At 38.6% G+C, this 20,822-nt stretch overlaps 1 protein-coding gene across 1 annotated transcript; it reads right to left on the bottom strand.

The window, feature by feature from the left end:
• Positions 1 to 19,664, bottom strand: MCCC1 (methylcrotonyl-CoA carboxylase subunit 1). The gene is made up of 19 exons (XM_054282427.1): positions 19,594 to 19,664; positions 18,468 to 18,514; positions 17,333 to 17,472; positions 16,827 to 16,922; positions 16,554 to 16,675; positions 15,475 to 15,622; positions 14,569 to 14,690; positions 13,362 to 13,473; positions 12,959 to 13,040; positions 12,048 to 12,175; positions 10,974 to 11,157; positions 10,389 to 10,498; positions 8,950 to 9,166; positions 8,142 to 8,228; positions 7,527 to 7,576; positions 6,451 to 6,588; positions 5,001 to 5,108; positions 3,939 to 4,010; positions 1 to 2,408 (listed from the first exon to the last, which is right to left on the bottom strand). Exons 1-19 carry the CDS (start codon positions 19,647 to 19,649, stop codon positions 2,289 to 2,291), a joined length of 2,139 nt encoding a protein of 712 aa, XP_054138402.1. The 5' UTR covers positions 19,650 to 19,664; the 3' UTR covers positions 1 to 2,288.
• Between the last annotated feature and the right edge of the window lie 1,158 nt (positions 19,665 to 20,822).

Raw genomic sequence — 20,822 nt, 5'->3', positions numbered from 1 at the left:
TGCAATTTTTTTGTTAGTCTGCCATTAAGTATTTTAGAGACAACAAGTGACAGCTATGTTACTATGCTAGGACTCTTACCAATTTACATTCATAACACAAACATTTATTTGTAAAAAAACTGAAGATTCATGAATATTTTGTTAACTAAGATACTGGTATAGGAACAACCTACCTTTAATAATTTTTTGAGCATTTCCAAGTTCAGTTGAATCACGCTGCAGTAAAGCATTTCAAGTATGCAAACTGAGAGTGACTTCTGCAAGAGATATTTCTTAAATAAACAAAACCATCACTATCTGAAAAATCTATCTCAGTAGAAACCTATGGAGATAAAACCAGCTAATTTTTGAGAAGTGAGGGAAAATGAACACTGGTGAGATTATCTGTCTCCCCTGGCTCTGGAGGGAGGACATTTTGTCAGCTCCCAGGGAATGTGTTGTGCTGCACTGGCTGTGTGCAGCCAAGCTGTGCAGACTGAGCAGGCAGGGAACCTCCTGCTGGGAGTTTTCATGTTTTGGTACAGATTCAGTGCAGCAAAGTCAGCCTAGAAACAGCCATGTCACAGAGAGAGAGAAAAATAAATGCCAAGCTGCTGAGTCTCCTCAGGGCTGAGCTCATGTTTCTGTGTGAGGATTCAGTTCTGGATAAAACAAGTGCCTACCCTTACCTGCAGTGAAACCCATCACGAGTGTCTGGATTGCTGCCTCCTAAATGTGATCTGCAGATTGTGCTTATCATCATCAGATGATACAGAAACAGCTGCTTAAACCCTCTAATCCAATGCATGAACAGAAGCGACCAAGGAAAGAACAAAATGGAGAAAAATCAAAACAAACATTCCAAGTTATGCTTAATTTTTATTTGGCAGTAAATAAAAATCATAGTGGCAATATTCTACAAGATGATCACTGGAATTTAGTTATTTGCTAGGTGACCATAGAATTGGAAGGAAAATTGTAAAGTATTAAAATATGCTTTTAATACACTGATCATCCAGAGTCATTGCTTTTTCACCAGGTTTTTTTCTGCATTGCAGACAAGGCTGCACAATTATAAAAGCAGATCAGAGAATTCCCCATGTACTGTATATTGATTCAGAAATGAGATTTCAGGTAAGGGTCCATTTGCACAGATTTAACTACAGGCTTGGGATCACTGCAGCATCTGATTGCTCCTTTCTGCAGTATAGAACAGATTATTTAATTGAATTAGCTTATCAAAACTTCACGTGATAACAGAACTTCACATTAACTGAATAATGAAAAAACTTTCAAAGTTTGCAACAATTAAAACATTTTTTTCTTTCCCTTGTTTCCCTAAGGTGCTGGCTAAATAAGTTAAATTTATGGCAAATTATCAGTATGCTTAGTCTGAGAATTCTTTTTCTTTGCATATCCAAAAATCTACCAATTTTCCCTTCTGAAACCCTGCAGATACAAAAAAAATCTATTATTCTTAGTATTCTTATTTCACGTTGTTATAAAGACTGTGGTGTACTTCATTCCAGCCAATAAGAAATACACTAGAACATGAACAATATGGTAACAGTAACGAAGATTTTGAAGTCAGTATTGTATTTTGGCACACTAAGTATTAAATAAGCTTATATTTCTATGTTACTACTTCATGTTTAAAGTTAAAATGGCATTTTTTGAAAGCAGTCACATTTTAACTTTGATTAGTGTAGCAAATGTATTTTAGAAATGTTTTGCATCACATATTTTGAGGTATATTAAAGTAATTTTTGAAATGCAAATTTTCACAACTCATTGAGGTAAATAGGAAAAACAGATGCACCAGAAATGACTGAGTGGGATTCTGGGCTAAGGAACAATCCTAAATTCCCTAATAAGGCAAAAACATAAGATACAAACAGGAATTTTGCCAGAAAATAGAAAAAGTGTATTTCAGATTTCCTTCAAATCAATCCTCACATATGTAAGGGGAAAAAGGCATCTGTGAATAAGAAGAACCCAACCTGTCTGTACCTTCTAGTCCTTATTAACCTCTCTGAACCTTTCAGAGTTTCACATCTTCTTCCAGTCCTTTCCTCAAGCAAACAACTACTGGACAACAATCACATAGGTCCACAAGTTATAAATACAATTACAGTATAGTGATACCCAAATTTCAGTGAAGTCAGCATAATTTACAGTCAAACTATGCAGGAAGTTCAGAGGAAACCAATCCTCCAATCATACAAAACAGTTTGCTGAAAACATGAAGAAATCTTCTTCCAGGAGAAAATCAGCAAAGTAGAAAAAATAAAATGCACCTTCCATGAATTTTATTTTGACTCTGCCTCTTCATCCACGAATTCAACAAGTGGAGCATGCCTGCTGGCCTGGGCACCTTCTTGGAAATTGACCTTTTTAATCACTCCTGCCTTGGGAGCCCTGATGGTGTGCTGCACAGAAACACAGCCAGAGTGAGCAGCAGACAACTCAGGGGCTTCCCTCCCCTCCCTCTCCCTCCAGCAAATGCCAGCTTTACTGCTTGCTCCAAATGGAACTGAACACACTTAATTCCTTCCTCTGACATTTTTTATTTTAAACCTTCTTTGAAACATTCCTAGTCCACTTCTGAGTTTTGTTTTCTCATGAATATTTGATAAGTATACTGGGGAGAAAAATGCTACAGAATACATTTATATGAATTATCATCATCATAGGAATGATCACCAGTATGAACAGCTGACTTATTTTACTTCACTAATACTTTCTGTTGTTGTAATAAATACCAAACAGAAATAACACACTATTAATCCAAAATGTTAATCAGAGAGCAGATTTGTTCCCTTAAGAGAAATCTGCAGATTTACTAAAGATATTTCTGTTTTCTGGCCAGGAGGGGTCTTTAGTGGGCAGATATTTGGCAAAATGCAGATGAAACAGAAATACAGCTACTAATGACAGTAAAGGAACAGCATGCTCACACACAACCCCCAGCTGGTCTGCTTGTCATTGTACCAGGTCAGTTTGATATTGTAGCTTTGCCTCTTGGTATTTTTCTACATAGGATTAGCATCAAAACATTTAAGATCAGATATTAAATCCTCACATCTAAGGACTCTCTAAGTAATAATTTGCTTTTTAAATTTTACATTTTATATTTCAATAGCACTTTAAAAAATAACTCAGATAATGTTAGTCTGGATATCAGCTGAAGAGGCACAAACACATTTAGCATCCAACTGCAAAGAAGTTTGTGTGTAGGTTTTTGGTGCACACAGTTTTATTTAATAGAATTTGAGTGTAATTAAAAAAAGAACATGATAAGAGAAAGGCAGATTTTCTCAACAGTGTTAGTTCTACTGCCACAAACAGGTTTATTTTAAACTCATAGTCAAACCAAACAAGTTCAGGCTACAGAAACTGTAATTCAAGCAATCTGAGCCACAGTCAAGCACTGTGATAAGGTAAAATTCAGTCCTCTGAATTCTGTGTGGATAACTACACAGAATCTTTAGTGTGCTCCTCATATAACTTTATGTAAATATTATTATTAATTAAAGGATTATACACAAGAAGAATCCTGTGTATATTTACAAAGTCCCCATTAGCTAAATCTCTGCTTGAAGTAACTGCAGACATCCATGTGCCTGGATCACAACCAGGGAGCAAGAGACACCAAGACAGTTTTGTGCTAGAAAAGTCAAAGGAGAGGAGGGGACAGAAGGCTGACACCACCACCCAAATGCATGTTAAACCAGCTGCAAAACACCATGGATTATATAATCATCATTTGTTAGTAAAATAACAGCAAATATAATCCTCTGAAATCCAGTCAGACACAACACTGATGTCACAGCAGATGAAGTGATACTGACAGCTGCAAGCTGCCCTCCACACTGAACTTCAATAATGCAACCAAAAATTATTAAATTTTAAGCAGATTTTTATTTTCTCAATAATTAAAACCTTTGTATGTCACTTACCTCCATTTTCATAGCTATCATAACCATTAGAGGGTCTCCAATCTGCACCTTATCCCCTGCCTTCACAAACACCTGCAATTCAGGAGAAAATTGGGGGAAAAAAATCATTTATGCCTGTATCATTCAAAATCACCTGGATCTTGACTAACACAATGCACGGAGGGAGGGAGGTTTTGCAAAACAGGTTCATATTATTTATTTTTGTTGGTCTGGATATCTGAGTTCTCTAGATAGGGAATAGTTCTAGATAGATCTCCTCAAGGGAAGGCAGAACCTACAGAAAGAGGGTCAGTACCAGATGACAGGATGACCAGGAAGCCATTTACCTGTCAAAGAAGAAACACTACAGGAGATGATGTATAGTCTAATCTTTCTGGGCTTCAGCAATTCTGTTTTGAGCAAAGTTCAGAACCTCTTCCTGAAGCCAGTCCCTAAAGTCTTTAAAACAACATCCAGAAAGAATATGGCAGGAGCCACCTCATTTTTCAACAATTACTCTGATTTGGAGTGTTCATTCAGGATGTCAGAGATCCATGTTCCATGTACTCCATCCTTTATGTCTTTTTATTAGTGGTTGAATCTTTCAACCACTAAACTCTCCAGAAAAATCTCTTTCTGTTGAAACTTTGTCACTGTACAGAGAATGCAGAAGACTTGCTGAACTAAAGAAAATTAAATCAATTCACAGCTTAACAAAAGAAGCATTTCTGAGGATTTCTTCTTTTCCAAGTGCATCTCACTCTCGTGTTAGATGAAATGAATCAAACAGCCCATAGCACTTCAGGGAGCTTTGACTGGGGAAGTAATTAAGATGAAGACAAAATTAGTTAAGCAGTAGCATTAGTTCAGGTCTTCCAGAGCTCTAGAGAAAGAATGGAAGCCTTAAAAAGACATGGGTGGCTGCTGAAAACTCAGAGTAAACAAAGCTTTTTCCAATCAGAAGCCACACAACACTGACATTACTGGCCCCAGTTTTTCCTGGCAGTACAGAAGCACTATTTCTGGCAGAGTAAATCTTAATATATTGGAGAATTCAGGTCCCACCCATTTTGTTATAATTACCTTCTCCACTGTGCCTGTCATGGGTGCCACAGCTCCACCTTGTTCTGCCCCTGAACTCACTGCAGACAAGTATTTGGGCACAGGGAGGCCAATCTGAGCACTGCCTTCCTACAAAAGAAAATCCAGGACAGGTGAGTTAACAACATGAGATAACAGCAGCAGTAGATGGGCTGACAGGGAAAGAACAGCTCCAGCCTTAGGCAAAGCAGTCAGCTCTGAGGGTGGCAGAGCCTGGAGTCAGGGCTGCACTGGGACTGTGATGTCACTGCTCTGCCAGTGCCTGAGGCCTAGGAAGGCACACTGAAGGTGACACCTGCTGCTGGAAGGACCAGCAAGGAAGGAACAACCCCTGGGACAAAGCAGCTCCACATGGATTTTTGTACAAACCTGTATTTGTACCTTCCCTGTTCCTGCAACGGCAGTGCAGAAGGTTGTGGAAATGCATAGAGGCTGTTTGTAACAAGCAGGAGACACGTTGGCATCTCCACTGCCAGCCACTGCCAATGAATCCTTCACAATTTACAATAAAATTCATTCAGTGCTAAATTTAGTCAAAATTTCTCACTGTTACTCAAAATCCCTTAAGTCCTCTCAGAGTTGCTTCCCAGAGTCTCTCAAAGACTCAATACCCTCCACATCCTTCCCATGCCCTAAAGTCCTGTGATTTCTTCTCTGTCACTCACCCCAGACTCCACTCTGATACCACAGGACCACTGAGCTTTGCCATTCCAGCATGGGGTTATTTTGTCCTCAGCACTGGAGCAACAAAGTTTTTGCTGCATTCTGCTGAAAGTCTTAAGGGGCTCAGTGCTAGAGGTTAATTACTGAAACTAATAAATAATAATTTATTTATTTAATTACACTGAGTTACTTTAAGGCTTTGGAATGTTGTAACTGTAAATAAAAAATTACAACCTAATAATGCAAGTTAGAGTACCTCTTCTTTCAAATGTCACTTGCATATATGCAATGTATATAATGCCATGGTAACTCAAAATTGCATATTTTAATATTAGCTAAAGTTATCCTTCCTCAGACCAATACTGATTTATTTCTTGTCATGTAATTTAAAAATTGCAATTGAAATTAAAACACCAGCTACAAGGCCTTGCAAATATTTGTCAGTTTGAAGTACTTGCTACTGTTCTGTGACAAACTTAAATACCTGACAAATTTAGTATTTTGTGTTCCCCCCCCAATCATCATTTCCAAATCATCATTTCCTAACAAGCTGTATTTTAACTTTCTAAAAGTAATTATTTTTCTCACTCACTGCAAGCAATGAATTTCTAATTAGAACAATAATCCAACAGGTATCAAAACTTGATAGGCCAAATTAAGAGACTGAAATTGTTGCTCTCTTTCACATTCTGTTGCAATTTATACTGTTCATTTATATGGATAAAATTCCAAAATTTTCAATTTGTGATAATAAAGGAAGGAACATTACCGGGAAGAACAGATAAATGGTGTTGTCCAAAATGACCAACTTGGACTTAGACACTGTTCCATTTATTGAAGACCTCAAGCCAAGTGAATCACCTTCTTTCAAGATCTCTCCAGAAATCAGGAACGTTTTATCTTGAATCTGAAAGTGAAATGCTTTTATAAGGACAAAGTTTAACCCTTCATGAGCAGTAAATCAAAAGATTGTATTTGTACCCTCATAATCTGTGATTCTGCATAGGCAACTCTGGAATTAAAAAAACATTTTAAACCTTATGTATCCTTTATTTTTCAGTTAAGAGACTGTTCTGTATCCAATAAAAATAGCTCAGCAAATTATCTAATATATTCACTCAGGACATTCTTGAGTATTCATCCATTCTGGGTGCCAAACCTGAGAGAATAAGACATTCAACTACAGGGGATATTGAACACCCAGCCAAACACAATTTCCTTAAGCCAACAACTGGAGACTCACATGTGCACACACAAAATTATCTACAACTAAGGCATCTTGAGCTGTTTACTACAGAAGCTCTAGAGCATGGACAAAGAAGCCAATTCTAGAGGGCATCATTCAATTATCTAACCAGAAGATTCCTCAGCTCATTTGGTAATCACTCTCCAATTTCCATCTTCAAAATAAAATGTTATCTTGCAGATAATGCTCTAGAAAGCTTTTATTTATCCCACAGAAGATCCAGTCTCATGCACAGAATAGACCAGGAGTCCTGTGGACAAAAAGTCTTTTTAAATGCAGATTTAAATCTAACTCCCCAGGTTTTAAACAGACAAATTCAACAAGGAAAATAAAGAATAAGACCTTTAAGTACTGAAAATACAAACACCTCTCTTAGCCTTGTCAGAAACATTTTGATAGCTCTTCCATGCCAATCCAGCACCTAGTACAGGTAAGTTCAGCTCAAAGTAACAGTATATAGCAATGGATACAAGCAAACTAAAAACAGAATCCTGCTTCTATAATCATCAAGCAACTTTAGCAACAATTAATATTAAGAGAAATCTACAAGAAATGGATTCTTTTATCTAATGAAGTAGCTGAAAAACTTGTACTGGTACCTGCATTTTGTATGACCCATCTTGATTGTAACTTACAGCTACGTCCACAACTGTTCAATAAAACAAAACATGCATGTATGAGTAGATTTCATTGGAGTATCTAGAGAATGAAAACATCTAAACTATATAAAGGCTTTCTTGATAAAAATGAGGCCTACCAACACTAAGATAACAACAATTTTCAGATTAGCTTACTACACACTGCAGAATTCCTACTGAATTCCAGACAATTTTTCTTTCAAAGATGAACATCTAAAATCATGTATCTAAAATCTGTATTATCTGGACAGAAAACAGGTTTGTGAGGGGAGGAAGTACTCCTTTCACAACAAAAAGGAGTTCAAAAAAAGTAAATGGCATTCTTCTCTTTTTAAAATCTCAGCCTCATTCATTTAAATTATGAACATGAACTAGTAGTCATTTCAATTTGGTTTACATGTCCTCAGGATCTAACAGTGTGGATTAAACATGCAATTCTGTGAATTCCCAGCTTACACTGCATAAAACTCCTACTGATTCTATGCTGTTTCTTAGCCTGAATTTTCAAACACCAGTTAAAATAACTTCATCCATCAAATACCTCCCTTCCCTCCACAGACTTTTTTATTAACTTACTGTTTTCCCCATCCAGCAGAGACAGTTTTCTAGTGTAACATATATTTATTCTTCTACCAGTGCTGGATGCAAATGGTGAGAATTTATCTAAAACACAAAATACACAGATATGTTATTTTTCATTCAACTTCAGCAAAACACAATACTTAGAACTTAGGTCTTAAAATCATTGTCCTACTCTTACTAACTCCATATTGATGTATTTATATTGCACAGAAAAGACTGGGGAACTACTGTAGTCAGAGAGAGTGACAATTCCTTGATCTCCAACACTGAATAAATTGATGCTGTGTGACCTACAGAAAACATGACACTGAGAAGGGCACTGGCTGTTTTCCATGAACACATCCCTGAACAGGACTGGGGAGCATCAGAATTCAACAACACCACAGCAGGTCCTGATTAACCTTTAGGTGAAGGCTCCATTAAACCTCCACTGCTCTCCCATTCAGAGCAGAGGTAGTTTTGTCTCAAGACCCTGGCCAGCTGTAGGAATAACAGAGGCAGAAGGTCACTGCTTGTGCTTACCAAGAGCAAAGAGCTCACAGTGCCACTGATCATGAATCCCAAGGTCTTCCAGACAGTGCCTGTCTGAAGGGCTTTGGGAAGTGCTCTGGACATCACAGCGGTGACACATTCCCTATCTGACCCTTAACAAAAGTTATAGTCTGCCCTGTGTGCAAATACCTGGGAGATGCCAGAACACAGAACCCTGAGCAGGCACAAAGTAGGGCAAAGAAAGACCATCCAAATTAAAAAACTGCACACGAACTCATAAAATAAAACAATACAAAACAATGATCCTTACCATCTGACTGATCTCTGAAAGCATCTGTTAGCATCTTCTCTTTCAGTATGAGCCCCAGAGCTGCCTGACACATGACTTCATGTGGAGTTGCCTTTTTGGCTGGAAATAGTTCATCATGGTGTTGAGGAATGAAATTAGTGTGCACATTTCCAGCCTCAAACTGTGGGTGTCCTGACAGGCTCAGTAAGAAATCAATATTAGTGCTTAATCCTACAATCTGTAAAGAAACAGAACAGAAGCATATTGCCAAACTGAGTTATGACTACACAGCTTTCTGCTCCCAAAGTTTATCAATAAAATGTAATTAATTCAACTGGTCTGTTTTATTTATCACAATAAAACCACTGAGTGCAAAAAGACAAAAAACCAAAACAAAACCCAAAAGCTGCTTTCTCAAAAGCATTCTATTTTCTAAATGTTGCCTTTGTCCACTGTGAAATTGAGCAAATTTTCCTGGAAACAGTAACAGGAGGTAAATTTCAGAAAAAACCCTACTTTTGGAAAATTGTGCTCTGAGTATTTAAAAGAACATTCCTAACTTAACAAGGGCTTCTTATTAAAAATGAGTAACAATAGTTTCAGTATCCCATATTTGATCTTTTAATAGTAAAAAGTAGGAACAGGGACTTCTATAAGTTTACTAGATACTATCCATTTCCTATAGTGCAAAATACCTAATGAATCAATATTATTTAAGAGAAATCAGTGAAGCTGGTAACCATGTTATGCTGTCAACATTTACTGACAGAACTGTTAAGAAAATTCTGGAAAAACCAAGAGAATTCTTTTATCTCTTTCCCTTGCAGTAAATTTCATTTTTAGCTAAAACAATATGGGGCCCAACACTATCACTACCTCAGGCACGTGAACATGACATTCATGTTGTTGATTTAAAAGTGTAAATTAGTTCTGCACAAGTAATATTCAGTCTCACCTCAAGCCAAACCTCCTGAATTCCACTTTTGAAAACAGTTATAATACCTGCAGTTTTCATAGGGGAAAAATGGAATGTTTCTTAAAAAGAACTGACAGCATATTTCTTTACTACAAATATAGTCTAAAAACTTAATTCTTTTAATAAATTAAAAATTACAATCAAACGTTGTCTGACACAAATTCCACTAAAGAAACCGTTTAAGTCTGAGAAAGCTCACAGTACAATTGAAAATGTTGTTTAGCCTTACCCTTCTACAAAGTCCCAGGTGCATATTCAAACTGAAGATAACACAAAAATCTATGTGTAAAACTGGGCTTCACACTTATTTTCACTCACTCCACCAATGAAAACAGTTTGCAAACTGGGAAAAAATACAACTTCTGCAAACAACTAATGGATTTGAAATGCAGTAGCAATGCAGGCTGCCTTTTGGAAGCCACTTTTGTTTTACTGCAGTATTTTCTGCATGCTTTTGTGGCTCAAGCTGTGGTACCACACTTACGTTGTACTGGTGCAAGCTGTAGCGCAGCTTTCTGAGCGCTGACGGTCGGTCCTCAGCCCAAACCACCAGCTTGGCAATCATGGGGTCATAATGCACAGAAACCTCATCACCTGCAACATGGCAATAAACAAAAATGCTCTAACATGCAACCAGGTATTTATGAAAGTTGGTAATGCAAAGTACTGGGCACCACATGGCATCCAATACAGGCACAATTCATGGCCACATTTCTCTCAAGATTAAAATTGTTTAAGGACATGACTTATAAATTTTTATAGAGCTAACATGACTCAAATTCAATTTTCTTATTGCAATCAGAATGCAGGATTGCTAAACAGTGAGGAAAATATCACCACCATGAGCCAGTGGACATTAATTCCGGTACAGAAAAAGAAGAGGTAAATAAAATATTCAGTGATTGACCAAAAGTACATGGAAAATGATAAGGAAGAATAATTCTGTAGGGATTTGTCTTTAAACCAACACTCTTTTAGACAAACTTATTCAGGCCAAAGAGGGAAATGCTTACAAAGATAAGTTCTTGATGTTAATTATTTCTTCTTCCATCACTGCCTTCAGTTTTACCTTGCCTGACTCCGGTCTCTATCCTGGTGAAACGATCTGCTGGGGGGGTGGACAAGTGCAACAGGGGCCCAGCTCCTGGCATGAAGTTATTATTAGGGTCCTCAGCATATATTCTAGCTTCAAATGCATGGCCCTGCAGCAGGATCTCTTCCTGCAGTAGAGGAATCTTCTCTCCTGCAGCAACCTGAAAACAATAGGTTTTTTCTTTAATGCAGGATCAATATTCTGGAATGCTGATATATGAAATATTAACTGTATTTCTTTTGAATTTGAAGAACTAGGAAGCCCATTTTAAAAAGCACAAGGAGAAAAACACTGCCACGACCACTGAACCTGTCCACCTTGTTTTTCTCTTCCAGTGTTGTTTGATTCCTGCTCTAACTCAGTATTCAATTCTCAATTTCCACGCCCAGATAAGGAAGACAAATGTTCCTTCTTTCTGTATCAGCATTGCCATTTTAATTTTCTTTCTGATTACACTTCCCCGCCCTTAATCTCACACTACTTAAGCTGCTGTCCTCACTTTTGGATTTATGCAAACAGAATTGGGGTTTATTTCAAGTTCCCTAATACCCAAAACTTCCTGTGATCACTCAAATGTGTGAATAATCTCTGCAAATTGGGCGTGTGAGGAACTCCACTGCTCCAGTCCACCCCACTGTACAGCTATTTCAGAATGTGGCTATACTGGTATAACACCAGACACAGGTTTTTGTGAAGATTTTTTCCTCCTACATTCTGATTGACTTTTGGGTCACAGATCCATTTCAATCAGAGTTTTAGAAACCTTACAATATAGCAAAGATCAGGAGCCCACTCTCTCCCACTTTCCACACTGTCTGTTAATGTCTCTAAATACATTTTAAAAATGTTTCCTCTCTACACAGCTGGTTGAAATTCAGAGCATCTACACAAAGCTCTACATCCAGCAGAGCAATGTGAGATGCTCCTGTGGTGGAAAGGAAACTCTACCCTGACAGCTGAGCAGGAGATGAGGATCTGGAAACCCATCTCACAGGCAGTGTCACACAGCACTCAGGAGCAACTCTCCATGTAAAATCAATTAACACTCACCCTGAGCTGCCATTCCACCAGGTCTGTTCCAGTGATCATCTCTGTAACTGGGTGCTCTACTTGCAGCCTGGTATTCATCTCCATGAAGTAAAAATTATGTTGGGAGTCCATAATAAATTCAACTGTTCCTGAAGTATTTAACAAAAGGACAATTCACCTAAGAGCATCTTAGGTGTCCATTTATGGAAAAGACATCCAAGACAATTCAACTATGCTAAGACTACTATTTCTCAATCAGACACACTGAATTTCATTAAATTCTATATAAATAATCTAAAAAAGGGTCACAAAATTGAGATCTGAAAACAGAAGAGTTGTTTCCTTGTACATTCACATAACCTTTGCTTAGTAGCCATTCTCTACAGTAAGAGCTGCATTTCATTAGCACTTTAAAAAGTGCATCAAGACTCTTTGAAAGTATCCCGAATATTCATAGGGCATGTAATTTTTTTAAATAAATATCTGAAGAAAGTAGCGAGAAAATAAAGTTACAAATAATTTCAGGAGGTTATTTTTCATCTGGGAAATTGTGTGGACTTTAAAGTGAGTTGTGATTTTCTTTTAAAGACTACTGTTTGCATATAAAGTATTACTCTTTCTATGCTAAAAGAAAAATTATTTTCCCCTTGCTCAGCTCAAATTTCCTAATTCATAATGCTCACTTTCCAACAACAGTTGAGCTGACCAAATTATCTGCCCTGAAATTTTTTTCCTTCTATCCTTCAGCTGCCACTGCTCTTGAGTTGAGGTATGCTAATTTAAATCTGTAATTACATCAGAATTAACTACATGATTACTTGCCTAAACCTCAAAAATTTGAGGGATGTGTGTCATACTTGAAAACAACCAGATGCCATTTGCTTGAGACTTAAATCTGACTAACCCTAAAAGCTGCACCTCCCCAGGCTCACCTGCTCCCACATAATTCACTGCTTTGGCTGCTTTGACAGCAGCTTCTCCAAGTCTCCTTCGAACCTCTGGACTAATTCCTGGCTGTAAATAATAATAATAATAATATTACAAACTATTGTTAAGTTTGGTGATATTAAACCTGGTATGCATGAATATTGAACAGAATTAATAACTGCAGTGAAACCCTGATCTGTTATACTTGAAATCTACATAATATTTCTTTGAGAATCACTTTCCTAAAGAATGTAGGGTTTTTTTCAATTAGAACATCTTCAGCAGCAAAACTAAAACAGGTCTGAGAATTACAAATAAATTATTACCCACTATATACATTTAGTGGGGGATAGCAATTACTATAAAAACATGGCAGTTTATAAAAAATATTAACAATTTTCTGCTCACCCCTGGTGCCTCCTCAATGATTTTCTGGTGCCTCCTTTGCACACTGCAGTCTCTTTCAAACAAATACACTGCATTGCCATGCTGGTCACCAAATACCTGGACTTCAACATGCCTGCTCCATAAAAATAAATGTTTTAATGTATTTTAATGCCCCAAACAGACTTCAAACTTGTAATTTTAAAAGGATTTCTTATAAGTTTAAGTGTCTGCCCTTAAATAAATGCCAAAAACGTAAAGTGAGGCTGATACTATGCAGGTTTTTACTGGTTTAGACTTAATCTTCTAAATGAAAGAGGATACTTAATACCAACTACTGCAGTGAAATCTCATAGATTGTAGGATAAGCAAGACATATCTGAAGGCTGCTGCTTCTTTCTTAGTTATTATAATAAAAGTAAAACCACTTCACTATTAATTTGATGATGATTATTCCCTCATAATTTACTGTGCAGCAATTCACAAAAAACAGCAGCAGTCCTGGCTCAGGAATAACATTGCTCACTTCAAAACATCATTTCAAAGGACAACTATTAGGTGGCAGAAGTTTATTCTATGCATAAAACTAATAAAAATACATCACCTTTCTGACAATCCTCTGATCCTGGCAAAAGAAATTCCCCAGCAATGAGTTTTTTCTCATGTCTACCTGACAGCATAAACAGACCCTCAATTTCTTTGGAATAAATGCTTTCCCTATAGTGATGCCTCAAGGAAGAACAGATGTAAAGTACAAGAATGTCAAACAGACCTCTGAGACATTCTTTATAAAAAATAAATTGGTTCAGTTTCACATGAGCTAAAGACACTGACTTCTGTTTGAAACACTGAAGTAGAGGAAGATTAAATAACTGGTTTGGGACACCTGAGGGCAGCAGAAACACCATCACAGCTTGACTAAGGTCTATGGTTTGAATACTATAGTGGTTGTTTTCCTAGATGTGAATCAGTTTTAGAAATCTCACTGCCACATCTCCCAAGCAGTAGCATTTTAATTCCTGTCATTCAAAACAAAGCCACTACAAGAAATTCAATAAATTATAAACAATTTTGACCAAATTAACAAATTTCATAGTGCAAATCAGACATACAAAACCAATTTTAATCCCACAACTAAGCTGGTTATGTTTATTTAACTAAACTAAGCTATTTATGTTTATTTAAGTAGAATAAACATTACAGTGTTTATATTGAAACATCTGTTTCTCACCTTGGATTATCTACAAATTTCTCAATCAGCATTGCATCATCATTAAAAGACTTCTTTGCTTCTCTCCTTGCTGATTCTAGTTGGTCCAGAAACTCCTTTTCTGAATGAGCAATCCTCATGCCCTAAAATACAAGAAAAAAGCTTATCTAAATAGCTAAAAATGCACAATGAAAAACCTTGTTGCACAGACAGAGTGAGAAATTAGCTTAAAAATAATATGTTTTTTCTTTCTTTCATAAACTTTAGCAGAATTATGTATCAGCTTTCAGTAAAATAATCCAACTAAGTCTCACTGAAAGTGTCACAAGAAGTATAAAAAATAGATATTATCATTCCATTGATACGAGTGAGCACAAAATTCAATTTTGTCCTCAAATATTATAGAAATTTTCCAAGGTTGGCAGAGAAAAACTTATTTTCTACAAAATAAATCTAGCTGTTTTGGAAATAACTAAAATTTTCTATATGTAATTTTTATAGACATTTATTTCAGAACAAAATGTGATTTAGACTGGGAGTTCACCACTCATTGAAAAATATCTAGACACAAAATGGTATTTCTAATCATTTCTTATGCAACATTTAAAACTGTCAGCAAAGGAAGTCACAGAAGCTATCACAGAGTAACAATTTAAAGTCATCTCATTTTGCACAAATCCACAGCACAACTTTTCTGTTCATGTGAATTACTGGAGATCCATTGAAACCAACGAAACTCTTCCAGTTTATTCCAGCTACTTATCTTCTGCATATCAAAGGGAAATGAGATTTCATAGTGCTAGATTGGCCATTAATAAATTTTAGCACAAAGTACTTTTCCATTTTTTGATTTCTTTTAGAATATTGAGTTGCAGATCCTGAGCCATGGTAACTTTACAGCACAGGATGAAGAGAGGAGTTCCTTACCTTTCCTCCACCCCCACGGACAGCTTTTATCATTACTGGGTATCCAATTCTCCTGGCCTGTTCCCTTAGACACTCATCAGACTGATCTTCTCCATGATAACCTTCAACAACAGGAACGCCAGCAGCAGACATTATAGCTTTGGAAGTGCTTTGACAGAACAGTTTTATATTTAGAATGATAAAAACATTTTTTTCTTACTTTAAGCTCCAACCTGTCTAATGCTCCCAATGTTAATTCTCTCCATGAAAACAGTTCCACAGTAGACCTCAACAGGACTACTTGCATAGATGGTTACACAGCATTGGACTGTAATTCAGCACATGCTTCCAACAAACATTTTTGTTTCTCCTAGCAGGATTGCACTTTAGTTTGACTGGTTTTTCCACATTATATATGCCAAAATTTAACAATTTCAAATTAAAACACTACAATATTTAAAGTTGTACAAAGGCAAAACTTTTCATTACACAGGCTACATTCACACCACACATAAAACACTCAAGCATAACAACTCTAATTTCCAAAATGCATGCAAAGCTCGTTAAATTACTGAGGCAATTTATTCTCACATTATGAGGTGATAAAGTTAATTCTCTCTAACTATGATTATACAGTTCTTGTGTCAGTAATAACTTCATTTCCATATTCTTGATTTATATTTCATACCTTTAAAGTCTTTCTTTGATCTAAGAAACTAAGAATAAGATTTCCTGTGATGAATTAAACTTATAATTTTACATGAGCCACAATAACCCTGATGATTTGGTGCTTCTTTTTCACTGCTCTTTTGACCCTTCCAATCTGACTGCTGAACCTTTACCTACACTACACTGCAATGCTTCAATTCTGGAAAAGTAGAATGATTTAATTACTAAAATCCCAATAACTGAACAATCTTGACTGTTTATGTCCCTAAATGAATCTATAAACCTGGAGTTTATTCCTTTGAAGAAAACTGTAAAAATACAATGCAAATTGACAGAATAAAACAATTACAGAGCAACTGGTCATTTGTTAACAAAATCAGCTTTGCCAGGCTGTAAATTGTACAACCAAGTAATAAATCAGAAACAGATACCTTTTAATACCCATATCTCTGATAGCAGATGAAGGAGGACCTATGAAGATGATTCCCTGCTGCTTACACAGCTCTGCAAACTCTGTGTTTTCAGAGAGGAAACCATAACCTGGATGAATAGCCTGAAACAGAAAAATGTCACCAGCCTGTTTTTTGTATCAGTTTAGCTTAGAAAACTCAGAGATTTCATAGCTCATTAAGGGAAAGCAAGATGAGCAAAAATAAAGAACTAAAGACATGGAAGTAACAAAAAAATGTTATTGATATCCTTACCTGTGCTGCTGAGACCTTGGCCACCTGCAGTATTTTCTCCATGGCCAAGTAACTCTGCTGTGAGGGTGGTGGACCAATGCAATAAGCTTCATCTGCCTGTCTTACAAAAAATACACACAACAGACTGGTTACTAGCAAATTTAAATGAGTTTCTGAGCTAATTATATCACTTATCAGACTGCAGTTTAAATCACTCCCTTTCCTCATGGAGAGGCTCAGCTGGGTGAAACAAATCCTGACTTTTTCCCCAGAATCACAGTCTCTTCTCTAAGTCCTGGCTGTCCAGAGTCAGAGAGCCAAACTTGAATGCATTTCCTGTAAAGCTGTCAGGTATTGAGACAGAGACCAGGCAAACTTTCCATCCATTCAAGGAAAACTTGGCAGTAGGTCTACAGCAGCGAGAATCAACTTTGCATCAGCACCCAAATCTGCTTTACCCATGGAACTTATCAATGAAAAATACTGTTATGAATGAACAGCAGCCAAGTTTAATGAATATACTTCACCATTGCTACGTGCATGGAATTCCTGTCTGCTTCACTATAAACTGCCACAGACTTCACCCCCATTTTCTTGGCTGTTCGCATCACCCTGCAGGCGATTTCTCCTCGGTTTGCAATGAGGATCTTCCCTATGCTGTGACCTCCTGTTGGAAAGGATGAAGCACAGTAAGAAACCAAGCCACAAAAACATCCCTGGAAACAAAGCAACTTTAAAATTCTGGTTTCTTTTACATTATTTATAAAGTTTATGCATTTCTTCAATAATGGAAAAAGCACGCTTCACCCAAAAGCATTTTCAAGCTGCTCTTCGAATTCTTAACTCAGAGTCCTTATGCAGAAGTATCTTTAAGCCTTTTTTTTCTTTTTCAGAATTCAAGAAATATAGCCTTACCCTAAAAAAGACCACTTCTACATAACAGCTGATCCCTATAGTTGTGCTATGTACCTTCCAGACTAACTAGGAAACAATCAAAGCTGTTGTGTCCCCCACAACAGCAGTGATTCACATATGAAGACCACTGTTACCCCTTGATACACAGTGACAAAGAAATAAAAAGGTATCAATTTTTATTGTTCTGGTTTTTTAATCAGTGACTTACAAACTTCTATAAACTATCACAACAGCAGCCACAACTTGATAGAAGTATAAGGCCAGCTCTGACAGAGACTTCTCAGTGAGAACTAAATAGCTTAAAACTAAACAATAAAATGAAAAGAGATCTCTGAATTCTCAAACATAACTTTTTAGATGGCATAATCACAGAGTGAGTTTAAATAATCTTGCTAAACCCTTTTATGCTCCTTCATATCTTGTTTAAATATCATTATGCCTATAAAACAATTCTCACAGACTTTGCAACTTTTGCATCAGAAAAGGACTCAGAGGAAAATACCACAAAAAATAAAGAGCTTTCATTAATGTCCATATACCTGATTATTATAGGTAAAATTATACAAAATGTTGTTTAAACATTAAAGATGATTTCTCTTTCGTTAGCTACACGTTCCTGTTTCCAGAAACTGTGAAGATACTGGATATTTATTAAAAAACCCTGCAGTCTTTCAGCAACTAATACTCTAAAACCATCCACACTGCATAGCAATTTAAGCTAGTAGCTAAAGAAGTGAAATTTCATACCTATCGTTGAGGCCCATTTCACAAATATTCGTACTTGGTTCCACTGCCTGTGCAATTATAAAGGGACAGAAGTGTTACAAGTGCATATGAACAAGTGGCAACTGAGCTATTTTTATTTTCAGGTGAGAGAAGGACAGCACTGAAACTTCTGATACATTTATTGACACAGAACACACTCGGGTGTAACAAGGTGTAACAAGGGAAGTTGCTTAAACTTCAACAGATCTCTCCCTAGGTACTTTCACTTGGGACACAATAAAAATTATCCCCACGCTGTTTTAGTAGCACTCAAACAGAAATAATCAAGGAGTTTTCTTAAAACAAATAAGCAAAAAACCTCTTTTTGGTGGACAGAATAGCCAACAACTCACATTTACTTAATACAGAGAGGCCAACTCATGAAGTATTTGGGAAAGAAGGCGAGAGCAAACATAAAATAAAAAAGCTTAAAAAGGCAATAGGAGCTGCTTTTGTAGCTCCTATTGTGCAAGAGAAAACAATGTGAAAGAGCAAGAGTGAGCTATGGAGACTTTTAGAAATGGAAAGTTCAACTTCAGATGATTAATGCTAACTAAATGAGATAACGTCAGTGAAGTGACTGGATAGAGCTGTGAGAGCAAACTGCTGGAGCTGTTTTAATTAGCATGTAAAACAAAGTCGGAATTTTGGATCAAGTCCAGCATTCTTTAAGCGTTATCGGACAAAAAGACACGGGACGTCCTCGGCACCACACAAGCAGAGCTCGGCTGTAACAGAGGATGAATCTGTGCATGTATTAAACACTGAATACACAGCTGTCATGGTCACCTCCCTGCGCACAGCCTGCGGACCGACCCCGGGGCCGGGACAGCTTCGTGGCACCCGCGGCAGCTGCCACAACCATTCCCTAGGGCCCACGAGGGTTTATTTGCTCTTCCTTCCCCCAGAGCAGCCCGGGCTCCCTGTGTGTCCCCTCACGCCCCGCAGAGCCCCCTCCCCTCCTGCCCGGGCAGCGGGCTCCGTGCTCGCCGTGGGCAGCTCCCCGCGGCTCCTCAGGCCGCCCCCGGCCCGCACCCACGGCTGCCCCCGGCCCGGCCGCCCCTGCCCGCGCTCGGGGCCGCTCGGGCCTCCCCCGGCCCGCACTCACAGCCGGCGCAGCGCCCCGAGGCAGCCGCGGCCCCGCTCGGCCGCCGCCAGCGCCATGTTGGGGAGCGCGGGCGGCAGCGGGGAAAGCCCTCAGGGGGAGGGAGGGAGCGGGCGGAGGGAGCGCGTCACCGGGAGGAGAGCCGGGCACGGCCGGGGCCCGCTCGGGGGGAGCCGCGGAAATGGCTGTCGGGGGCGGGGCTGGGCGGCACCGAGGAACGGCGCCGAGAGGGCCGATGGAATAAACTTCATTTTAATGTGAAACGATGCGTGTCGCTGAAGGGTTGCCGGCCCTGTGGGTGCACGGGCTCAGCTGAGCGTGCTCCTTCAGGAATGATATCTGGGGTTGTAATGGGACAGCGATACACAAAGGTGTGCGTGCTTGGGAGGGGCATGGGCATCCTCGGGTACCTCAACATCCCCTGGTCCGGCATCAAAACCGCCTCGGGCAGCACAGGAGGTCACAGAGCGGGGGGATCAGAAAGCGTCAGGATCCATTCCGCTCCCTCAGGCTTTGGAGCTTTACAAGCCACAGAGCCGCAGAAGATTTGGGCTGGAAGGGAGCTGAAAGCTCATCACAGTGCATCACTCTCCTTTGAGCAGGGACATCTTCCAGCAGCCCAGGTTGTGCCAACCCCATCCAATCTGGCCTTGGATGCTTCCAGGGATGGGGCATCCACAGCTGCTCTGGGCAGCCTGTGCCAGGGCCTCAGCACCCTCACAGAGAAGGATTTGTTCCCAATATTTATCAGTTTAAGGCCCAGCCCACCCCAGTGCGGGGCCTTGCTAAACCTGCCCGGCCCCAGCACAGTCAAAATAAGTATTTCCAGTTGTTGATTACAAAAAGCAAAGCTGCCGTGCTTTTTCACTACAGGAATACACAAGCTATCAATTGTAGTAGTGGCAGTGTTTAGTGTCTTAAGTGTACTCCATACTCTGAAGCATTTTCTTACATGAAGAGCATCTTCAGTAGGCAGGCAGTCTCTGCTTGCTCCACTCTTGCTATTTTTACTTTGCCATGGTGACCCCTCACACCAGTGACTGGAAGGTTCAAGTAGGTTAAACAGACACCGGATCAGCTCGGGGAAATCATCCCTTGGCCCGGACTGAAAGAGGGATCAGCACTTGCTCTAAGGATGGGATTTTAAAAACTAAATTATTAAGTGAAGCTTCCACTTTTCCATAATCCATTCACTCCAATCTTCTTCAACATAAGATGCTGACAGTGTAGAT

Source organism: Melozone crissalis, unplaced genomic scaffold, assembly GCF_028551555.1.
Source record: "Melozone crissalis strain CALT ecotype California unplaced genomic scaffold, PUWL_Pcris_2 ptg000034l_1, whole genome shotgun sequence".
Classification (NCBI taxonomy): Eukaryota; Metazoa; Chordata; class Aves; order Passeriformes; family Passerellidae; genus Melozone; species Melozone crissalis.
This window is presented reverse-complemented; position numbering and strand designations above follow the sequence as displayed.

Bases quoted from the DNA above. Each gene is read 5' to 3' on its own strand.
- MCCC1 (XM_054282427.1), bottom strand. From the start codon at position 19,649: ATGGCGCTGGCGGCGGCCGAGCGGGGCCGCGGCTGCCTCGGGGCGCTG. The intron at 14,691-15,474 runs GTAAGGAACTCC...CTTGTATTTTAG, and splicing joins TCCGTGGGGGTGGAGGAAAG to GGCATGAGGATTGCTCATTC. The intron at 6,589-7,526 runs GTACCAGTACAA...TTTCACTTTCAG, and splicing joins ATGGGTCATACAAAATGCAG to ATTCAAGATAAAACGTTCCT.